This window comes from Pararge aegeria, chromosome 20 (genome assembly GCF_905163445.1).
Source record: "Pararge aegeria chromosome 20, ilParAegt1.1, whole genome shotgun sequence".
NCBI classification, from domain to species: domain Eukaryota; kingdom Metazoa; phylum Arthropoda; class Insecta; order Lepidoptera; family Nymphalidae; genus Pararge; species Pararge aegeria.
This window is the reverse complement of record NC_053199.1, coordinates 12,060,274-12,071,366: the sequence shown is the minus strand read 5'-3', so window position 1 is coordinate 12,071,366 and position 11,093 is coordinate 12,060,274. Positions and strand designations below refer to the sequence as shown.

Genomic DNA, 11,093 nt, shown 5'->3' with positions numbered 1-11,093 from the left:
TGGGAGGTTGTTATAAACAGCAAAAATTTTAGTCAAAAATTATTAACAGTATCATAATATAAACACTTGGAACCCAGTAAACTTAAAAGTGCAGACCAGTAAAGTCTTAAGATCTACAGCTTGCTTTGTGGCATCATGTGATGGTAATTTATTATGAAGAGTGTATTTTGCATTTATTCAGTATTTTGATATAACATCACCCAAATGATCTAAACCAAACTGCAGGATTAAGCTAATATCTTGATAATCAGATTCGTTATTTCTCGTAGGTACATTTAAATACAAGCTGATCATGCTTAAATTTGATACTCATTGCTACATTTCTCTAAATATTGATCTTATTGAATATGAATAAAACATAACATAACAATAAATATTTTATTTAAATACAAAGTACCATTTGGATTTTATTGTAGCATTAAAAGTGGAGCCATAGTGACTGCAGTCAGTTAACACAACTAGTGTACATATTGTAAAGTTCAAACATTAACATCATAGTTTGTTGTCTTTATGTGAATATTCCACCACCTGCCTATGAATCCCACATCCAATATACGTGAAAAAATACTAAAATATGAAGGCTTTAAATATGAACAGTGAGCTTTGTACAAATCACATGAATCGTTTAAATTTGATGTATACATGAAGGAGATGATTCCTAAATTTGTGTATTGAATAACACCTTCATTGTAACATTGTTGCAAGTACTGCAGATGTTCAATTGATTCAGGGTGTCTACATTCTTCACTCACTAATATTACCTCATTTGTGATACGTTTCATTTGATCCTTAAAATCGGATTCATTCGGATTATTTTGTGCCAAGGCATATAAAGTAACTATACCAGTAGTCCACTTCAAGGCCTTTATTGGATCGTCTTGCATATCAGTTCGTAGATCTTGCAACATTTGTCGGTAATCTATTACTAGATTTTTCCAATAATTCGCCCATTTTTCTAGTATTGTCCCTTTAAACTTCTCCGGAAATTTAACTTTCGATTGCATTTTTATAATGACTTTCGGTTTTCGCAATAATGTTTTTAGCATTTTGTATTTTCAGAATCAATTAAAATTGAATTATTTATAAAATAATTCTATATATTGTAGTTTCCGTTATTAGGAATTAGGAATAACTCAAATTGTAGGTTATTATTGACAACAGCTGATGACAGTGACGTACATTCTTTAGAATAATTCTTTATAGCCTAGGGGACCAGGCTTTTTCTACTAGCGTAACCTATTTCCTTTTAATTTTTTAACGCCTCCCGGTTTTACATGTAAACTGTTCTGCCCCCGGGCCCTATAAGGGTAGCGCTTGGATGATTCGTGACTACATGAGTGAGAAATTTAGTAAATTTTATTGTTTACTCCTTAATCTTTAATGCAACAGTGTTCACATAAATAAGGCTATTTGAAAAGGGGGGAAAATCGTAGTAGGGATATATCTATTTTTTCCTCCCATTAACATTTTTAGAGTTTATTTCTCAAACACGAAGTTGTCATTAAAATATATGACGGTATTTTGCATATGCGAAGCCCGATTTATAGAGTGGGCAGCGACCCTGCTTTCTGAGTCTGTGGCTGTGGGTTTCATTCCCACAACTGGAAATTATTTGTGTGATGTATATTATTAAAATGATGTGAATGTTTTCAGCGTCTGAGTGTTTATTTGTATATTATAAGTATTTATGATAATTATTCGTAAATATATTCATCTTGGTACCCATAACACAAGCTACGCTTACTTTGGGGCTAGATGGCGATGTGTTTATTGTCGTAGTATATTTATTATATTTATATAACTATGTTAAATGAAAAAAAGGCTAAGGTCTTATATAATTTTCAATTCATACGCACACACATACGCGTTTTTCATTGTAATTTTTACTGTATAAATATTTCATAGACTGGTTAGTATTTCTCTCTAGATTTGAGTTACCACTCACTCAGTATGTAACAACAGCAGACTATCACTCACTTAAACAAGGGCGTAATATTAACGATATGTAGTTGTTAAAAATAATCATAGTGAATATTTTCGTAGTCCTATCCCTATGGCAAGTTCAACTCCTACAGAATAAAATTTATAACAACGCAACGTAGATATCCACCGAGACCACGATCTTAGCTCAGAATATGAAAAAAAGTCCGACTTTGAAAAGTGTAGTCTAACCAACCGAGTCGTCGTCGAAGCGTCCACTTATACTCCCGACCCCAACGTTGATCTCATGCGGAGATGACCCGAACACTTCGTTGACGACCCAGACGATTGAATAACTATACACAATGTGCCAAACAAATACGTTATTACACACACACATACACACACGACATTTACAGCGTCTTCGCTGGCGAAGACGATGGCTTCGATTTCTGGTATCATCCGGACGTGGATCCTTAGGACGGTCACGGTTCGTAACAACTCCTCAGGTGGTTATCAGCTATTGTCCGTCCGAAAAAGGAAAAAAAAAGGATAACCCTCAGTCTTGTATGAGACTCAAACGATGCAAAGATTCCTCCAGCCGGCAGAAGACAAAGATTATATCCCGTGAGAAGGGATATAATTAACTTGTCCAGCTGCACAGCTAGCAGCTAGTAGCAAAGCTTATTATTACACATATATTATAAAATATTATTCCCACTTGTACGCCAGTGCTCTGAGAGTTGATAACGCCGTGGGAGAAGATAATTTTTTATCCTTTCCTCGTGAAGATAATAAATGTCTCTTGCCCAGACATCATCGTTATCATTAGTCTAATTTAAATACATTTTACTTTCAACCCTAAATTTCCACATACCTTAAATTAAATTTAATATAAATAACAGAATATAAAATGAATGCAAACAGTATATTTATTTAATACGTTATTCGGTAAGAAAAGCCATTGGTCGTTGGTGTTTTTTAATGCAGTACTGGGAATACTCAGACATAGATCAACCCTTCCTCGTTGGCAGAGCCCCGCCAATACCTCTAGCTTCTCGCTTCTTGCGATAGTCGTTATGTAGCATGCCCGGTGGAGCTGGCATACCCATTGGTGGTGGCGGTATACTGTCTGGTGGTTGGGGAATATCTTGTCTGGCTACCTGTATAAATAATAGTTTAATTGATAAAATTAGTTAGTTCGATATAATATTAAAATAAATCTTTTAAAAAAGTACAATTCTGGTACATAGTATAGGATTGCTATTTGATTGAGTGTAATATAGTAAAATACTAGGATGTGACTAGTGATGAGTATGGTTTTTAAACTAAAAAGCTAGAGAAGCCGTTAAAATCATAGGGTTGGAAGGTGATCTCCCACCAGGATTGGAAAACTCCAAGTGTAACTCCTTCAGATATAAGGCAGCTAGCAAACACCGATTTAGCAAAGAAAAGAGAACTGCTGGAAAAAAATGGTACTATGCCTTTATGAAACGGCATCACAGTTGAGTTTACGACAACCAAGAGCTACAGGATTTAACAGAACGGCCGTTAAGGATTTTAACGACAAATTACAAGCTATTAAATTACCTCGAAAACCTGTGATTTTATTTGTTATTATGTTCGTTTCTAATCAATAAAGTTTATTTTTAAGTTTTCGTAAGGTGGTTTTATTTTATTTCTAGATCGTTAAATAATTTCAATCCTTGAAATTAAGTGGTCCAATAGCAACATCTACGTCAGATACCAAACGTAGTTTTTTTAATCGTAGGTACTTCAGTTCCAGTGCTAAATATGCAAACCTATGATATTAAGTATAGACAGAAATTCAACATATTTAAGCAAACGACAGGTGGTGTGGGCGAATAATATATCTATTCTTGCTCTTGGAGCTTTAGTCACCATCTATCTAAAACCTTCAATCACGTAAACATTGCCGATCGCAAATTCCCGTCCAAAGGACATGCTCTCTTTTTGCCTTATTTAAAATACTTTTGATGTTCTATCACAAATGACTGCATTTATAATGCGTGGCTTAGCAGCAGCATTGCATTATATACGATAGCGCTAGGTAAGCAACATTGATTTAAGTCAGTAAATTTATGGGTGCCCGTCTTTGGTAGTTTGAAAAGCTATCCAGTCTCAGCTCCTATCTACTAACAAAGAATAGTAACCGTTAAAGGAATCGAAATCGCATGAGGACTTTACCTCAAAAATATGGCAACACTACATATTCAGTATTGCTTTGTCTTTAGTGATGGGATTGCTGCTGTCTGTTGAGAAGTTACGTCTTCTATCTTCATTTATATTCATCAGATCTCCACGAAATTTGGGCAAAACTAAACTGAAAGTATAACCTATCCAGTACAAAAATTATTTAAATGGATTAGCATTTGACGGAGTTTAAAAAAGTATCCTATGTCCTACCTCGTAGTATGACCCCAAATCGTGCGAAGTTTCATTTGAATTCATTCAGTAGTTTCAGAGTGATGCACACACATGCGGCACGGCCCAGATACAGACGAATAAAAATAATTACAGTATTGGGTTCAATATCGGATATAGAGAGCCCTCCAAAAAAAAAATTTTTAAACATCTTCAATGTACACAATTTGACTCGTTACATTTTTGTAATTATCTTGGTTTTAATAGCCAAATTTTAGAAACCCCAGTTTGCGGCAGTGATCGAATTTCCGAACCAAGTGCCCCGTCCATTTCTACTTTAGCTTCGCGATTTGTTGAGCTACGGTATAACTGACTTTTATACGATCTCCTAATTTCTGATATGTTAACGCAGAGTAACTAGTATTCTCTATAGATCTCTATCGCCCGCTGAGTGACCCAGAGCCCTGAGGTACAGTTTCTATAAGTAACGTAACGTAAGTTTTCTAGTAAAACCTTTCATCCCCTGTTCCACCCTTACGGATTGTTTTTCTATCGCTATTTTGGAATAAAATAAAAATGGAAGACGGTAGGTACGTCATGCTCCATATCATAATATTCAAACCCTTTGGTATTTGACAACGAAGTATAAACTCGAAACATATTTCATTAACATATTTCGCGGGCACATAGAAATACGCAAACTGAATAACGGGCAGGTGTTCGTAAATTTGTTAGTTACATTTAAATATCTTACCCGTTTCAGCGGCCTCAGATTCTCACGCTTATTGGCTACCAAGCTCTGAGATGGTAAAACATTTTGGCCATCACTCATAGCTAGGCACACGCCAAATAGTATTAAACACAATGTAAACGTCTTCATCTTCGCTGTTCAACTACGAATTGACATGATTTGAATAGATCACATCTTTATATGCTCTATGTTGCACGCAACATGATCTATGTTCAAGGGAGGTTCAACGCAAAGCTTTGACAAACAATGCAGCGTTTCCTGTTTTGAACAAGTAAGATTGCTAAGATAAAATGCTGCAACCGTCGATAAAACTAATTATCAACGTGTCACAAACGTGCGAAATAAGTAACAAGGATCAAAACGATCTCATCATGATAACGTTCTCTATTATGAAGTTATGCGACGGAATAAAAATCATCATTTTTAAACGTACTTTTGATAGCAATCTAATAATTAAATCCTCAATTGCTCCAAGGTTTATGCGGCAAAATCGTCGCAGGTTCCCCCGCATTACTTGCGTACACCTTAATTGTGCCTAATTTTACTATGCTTTAAGCATATGCATAGGAGCAAAGGCAGCAGGTACTTTACCAGCATGAACCGAACATTTCAGACGCGCGATGAATTTAGATTTCAAATGAGTACCTACTTTTAGACTTGCCCATTTAGTTAAGATTGGAGATTTGTGTACGTAGAATACATAGGTCACCTATGGATGGGAAACTTGGTCTCTTACTTTGACAGAAAAAAATAAACTCGCAATTTTTTAAAGAAAGGCATTCCGTTAAATCTTCGGTCTGCACAGGCAACCTGACGGGACTTATTGTTACCGGGTGAATTATGAGCTAGAACGACTGGTTAATGGTCAAAAAATTCACAAAAACTGCCCAGCCCAGCGCATCAGGTGGGTGAGGCACGTAGCCTTCCAAACAATAAAGAGGTCAAGGTGATGGAAAAATGGTCGCTACAGCTAAGGAGACACAAAGAAAGACCCTGAAAAAGGTGGATTGATTGGGAGGAAGATGATCTACAGAACCTTAGAATGTTGAAGTTGTGAAAGAAAGAGAGAACCCAGTGGATGCACAGGGTATGGTATGAATGTAGCAATCGTAGATGAATTGAAGTATGCCGAGTTAAAAAATTTAATGTCATTATCGACTAAAGTAGTTAATTATTGAGAATTTCAACAACTTGCGTTGTACAAAATATTGTGGTAAATATAACCTTACAGATTTATTATAACCAAACGTGCGTTTAGAGTGATTTTATTTCGTAAACAGTAAATAGTACGGTATTTATATTTGGCGCTTCTTTTAAGAGTTACCCTGATGCAAATGTGGCGCCATCCTAATTTAATACATTTTGACGACACTTTTTCATATACACAGATGACTCTCCTTGCCTCTACCCTCCATAGCTTTGACGCAAAATAACGTTTTGCGTCAAAGCATAGACTTCAGATTTTAAATTAGCTTCTAGATTAGCTTCGGAAGCTACCTTCCAAGTATTTTAACTCGGCATACTTCAATTCATCTACGATTGCTACATTCATACCATACCCTGTGCATCCACCAGCGCCATTGTGGAGGATTATTGAACTGTTATTTAGCGCATACAACTGGACACTTTTTCAACTTTTCTCCCATATAAGATGACTCTCCTTACCTCTACCCTCCATACTTCCAAGTAAGCGCGGTAATGGACTTCGTTGAAAATGAGATGCTTGCTACTGAACGCGGTTTTTTTTAAGCCGTAATCGCGCAGACTTGGGTCTTGGTGGGGTTAAACTGTACATTCTGTAGTCAATACAAAATCAGAAATCTGTAGTTACGAGGTAGGAAAAGTCAGGAGAACAAAATAAATTGTGTTGCGCGGTAACGTTTGGTCCTAATGTCGTAACAAAGTAGGTTATTACAATCGACTTATTGGTGATGTCCAAATTGGTTGCGTTATTCACAAACGCAGTAAAGAATAAATCATGAAAAGGATAGTTTTTTTGGGGTTCACTAGGCAAAACAATTATTTTTAAAAACGTTCTTGTCATATTGTTTAGCCATGATTAACTAGTCTTCAGCTTATTTGATTCAAGAATGCTTTTTAAAGACAGTTTCATTGAAAATATACTTAAATATTTTTTTGTAATGAGATTGTTTTAATTATGTTGTACATACTGTATGTATGTTTTAAGAAGAATGAATAAGTACATTTTTCACTTGTTATTTGTATATGTTATTATTTTTATAAAAACTATTAAAAAGGATGTCGGCGGATCGGGCGTGTCTTTTTGCAATACATAAGTAAATATGCGTTGAAAAGCGCAGTTAACTAAAACTGCTAAACGCCAAAAATTCTTTTCCCTTCTTCTAATACTATGTATTTAAAAAGAGAGAGAAATTTACAAAACATTTTTTATTATTTCAAATTTCTTAAATACTACGTTGCCTTTTTCTTTTTAATCTTGCTCAAACAGTAATTTAAATAAAGGTCTAAAGCTTCATCATAACTATCCATTGCTTTGACAACCAATGGATGACTCATGGAACATACGCTAAGTAAGCCCAGGGGCTTACTATTCATTATTCAAGAATTTAATGGTAATTTTCAGCGCGGCTCAACACGAATCGTATGTGCCTTAGCGCAATTTTAGAATTCAAAGCGCTGCGCTGTGCCTACGGCCAATGTATATCTACGTTAACAATACAGAAACCTTACAAAGGTACTTATTTGATTAGGTTTGATTAATAACACGGACTTACGAGGAATTGAGAACAAGAACACGATAATAAGCGCGGGGAATTCAAATCATTGACGATGAGAATACAAACACTAATAATAATGCATCGGGGACTAACACTTTGGCCGTACCATCGTTTTTCTTATCTCTGTTTTATACCTACCCTCCTTTCGTTGAAAATTGTTTTCACTTTGGCAGTTTGAAATTCATCAGTTGCGGTTTTATCTATCCGAGTGGAAGTTACACTGTACTGGTTACTATTTAAATGGATTCAGCCACTCCTGTCGTAGCCGCAGCTGCGGGTAAACTCCTTAGAGTTGACAACCGATCTCGAGTTGGACGAGGTGTCCCTGAAATCACCGAAATATACAACAAGAAATGTTCTTGTCGCAGAGAGAAAACTATTGTATTTTGTCGGGCATGTGGATACTATTGTCATGGGCGTGTTCGTTTGAAGTGTTCGAAACACCCCCGAGTAAGCTACTATGTTTTGAACTTTTTTTCTATATAAAATCTAATAGTAGACTATTAGATTTTATATAATTTGAATCGCTGTCTCCGAAAATAGGCACCATTTTCAATTTCTATCTCCACGTAGGTAATCAACTAACCACTAGCCAAGTTTAATCATTAGTTTATTCAACAGCTTCATGTCATATTTTTCATGAAAAAGTATCTCTTTTTATACCTGTCATGAAAAGATTAGAAATGCATGAGTATATGTTACTTTTTATTCCTGAAATGAATTCTAACAGGTTTATTTAAGAACCCTACCTTTGCATAGCTTACTTAACTTGACAAAATTGCAATACAGATAGTCTGCGGCTAGTGGATGGTATAAATAAGTGAGCTAACTTGCCAAGGATAAAAACTTAGTTGAAGATGTGTATAATGATTTTGATTTTGTTTGATAGTGTTAAAAGAAAATTTTTCTTGCAGGTTACATTCTTGTTGGACATAACAGAGTGTCCCCGATGCCATTCATCAATTTGTCTTGATGAATATTGTGGTGACCTTTAATTCCCATTGATTTATTATATAATACCTACCAATAGTACTTAAGATATTAGTGATAACTACTTAAGTTTTTTTAAGGAAGAACATAGTAATTGTTTTGTTTCAATCATTTAAATTTGATTTGAGTTGATTAAAATGTTTAAAGAGGTGTTGATTACCTATGTTTGAAATTGTTTTATGTTTTGTTATACTTATTTACTCACATCACTATGGCTTAAACACTAAAGTTTTTATGAGAAAAACTTTTAGTTCTTTAAAGAAGAAGTGTTGTGAGTAAAAGTAAATAATAGTGTATCAATGAAGAGTTGGAATGAGGACAAGTCTTAAATAAGTACGACATAAATAGTGTTAAATAAATGCAACATTTATATTAAAAACTGTTTTTCATTCATCTAAAATTAGTAATGATTTATAAAATATTCAATTTTCAAAAATAGGTAGAGTACACTTACCTCAACTTTGTGGAATAGAGACTCCTTATTATACTTCTAATTAAAATGGAATTGCTTGGAAGACTAAGCAAAATAAAAAGGCCTATAGAAACTCTGTACTATTGAAAAATGGACAGGAAAATATCATTAAAAAAAGACATTTTCAGTAAAACCTATTTTTATATTATTTATTATAAACATCTACAGAAAGAATTACTTTGTTATAACATTCAACTAAGCACCTACTAAAATATCAGATGGAAAACCAGCTTGGAATATCGGGTCTGTCTTTATTTCGTTGTATAAAACTTTTGAATGATTTTTTTGCCTCGTCTAATGACTTCATATCATCTTCAGTGTCTCCTTTTTTCTTCTCAAAAATATCGGGAAATTCGAACTTCATTGTTTTTGGCTAAACAAAATGTTTTTTTATTAATATTTAAGTCATTTGATATAATAATAAAGTGTTAAGCTTTCATCTTCAATTATGACTTGAAGATGAAAGCTTAACGAACAGCAACAGGTCCTAAACTATTTTCTCAGAATTTGATAAAATTAAGATTACAGTACAAAGCCTATCTAATCATAATCTTTCCATTTTGTGCACTTAAAGGGGGACTTAGTCCAATATAAGCTTTAGGAAATAGTATCACATGCTTGTACAATATTTATAATTTTTGGTGATATTAATTCTTTTGATACTTAAATCAATATAGTTCCATTACAAACATTGTTCTGATCACTGACATAAACTGCTCATATTCAGATTTTTAAAAGGATGACTATTTTCTTAATACCAATATTGACACTTTTTAGCCCTTACTTTGACAATTTAATATCAAAACAAAGGATTAAGAAACATACTAAATGTGTGCAATGAAAGTATAAATGTAATTCTTCAAAGTGGGAAGATTATGAGGAAACATTATGCTATCCCATGAAGAACTGGACGCACAAAAATTTTACAGTCACAGTGTGTACTGTGTATGTTTTTAAGCAATTAAAATGTCACTTGCTTCAATGGTGAAGGAAAACATTGTGAGGAAATCTGCATACCTGAGAGTTCTCTATAATGTTCTCAAAGGTTGGTGGAGTCCACAAATCCACACTGGGCCAGCGTGGTGGACTTTGGCCTTAACCCCTTCTCACTGTGGGAGGAGACCCGAGTCCAATAGTGGGTATAAGGTTGATATGATGCCTGTATATATTATATATCATGTATATGTTGCCAATATGTCTTTAACCCAAAAGTGTGTGCAATATAAGTCACCTACATGCATTATATACAATGCATATGTGAAGCCACACTGGCTTCCTTAAACCTAATGTAATATCTTATTTTTTTAAATTACCAGAACTCACCAAGGTTACATAAGCAAACTTTATATCATCATCCTTAACAACATAGCCTTTGCCAATATCCTTTCGAAATTTTCCCAGTGCTATTCTAGTCTTAACATCTATTACAGGAACATTATAAATTTTCTCCAAGTAGTTTTTAATGTCGTGTTTTGTCATCTCCATTGAACAATGAAACTGAACTAAGTTTGGCTGCTGATTAGCACAAGGTTGAACCAACTTCATCCAAAAGTTTGGCAAAAACACTCGCAACTGAGGATTTCCTCTCTGGTATAAGGGGTACCTGTAAATATGAACACCTGTGATTTAGTTGTATGTTTAATCGATGTAATATCGTCTAAAAATAGTTTGTCTTGTTTACCAGCGAGTTGACATTTTTATTTATTAAATATCTGTCGGAGAATTTTGTTAACTATACGAAGCTTTTTGTTTCAGAAATTGCATTTAATAATTAATTTGATTCCAACTTCTGTTGTTGTTTTTTTGGTTTCTAACC

At 34.4% G+C, this 11,093-nt stretch overlaps 2 protein-coding genes across 2 annotated transcripts; both read right to left on the bottom strand.

Annotated features, from left to right (window-relative positions):
• Nucleotides 1-364: 364 nt before the first annotated feature.
• On the bottom strand, nt 365-1,217 carry LOC120632501 (mitochondrial import inner membrane translocase subunit Tim29). Its single transcript, XM_039902311.1, has one exon. It carries the CDS (start codon nt 1,044-1,046, stop codon nt 480-482), a length of 567 nt encoding a protein of 188 aa, XP_039758245.1. The 5' UTR covers nt 1,047-1,217; the 3' UTR covers nt 365-479.
• A 7,781-nt stretch (nt 1,218-8,998) lies between these two features.
• LOC120632792 (probable 39S ribosomal protein L23, mitochondrial) lies at nt 8,999-11,093 on the bottom strand. Its single transcript, XM_039902800.1, has 3 exons — nt 10,959-11,093; nt 10,601-10,880; nt 8,999-9,650 (listed from the first exon to the last, which is right to left on the bottom strand). Exons 1-3 carry the CDS (start codon nt 10,970-10,972, stop codon nt 9,492-9,494), a joined length of 453 nt encoding a protein of 150 aa, XP_039758734.1. The 5' UTR covers nt 10,973-11,093; the 3' UTR covers nt 8,999-9,491.

Excerpts from the sequence above, each read along its gene's own strand:
- LOC120632501 (XM_039902311.1), bottom strand. The coding sequence starts at position 1,046 with ATGCTAAAAACATTATTGCGAAAACCGAAAGTCATTATAAAAATGCAA.
- LOC120632792 (XM_039902800.1), bottom strand. Across the intron at positions 9,651-10,600 it reads AGTTTGCTTATGTAACCTTG|CCAAAAACAATGAAGTTCGA; the intron begins GTGAGTTCTGGT and ends CATTTTGTTTAG.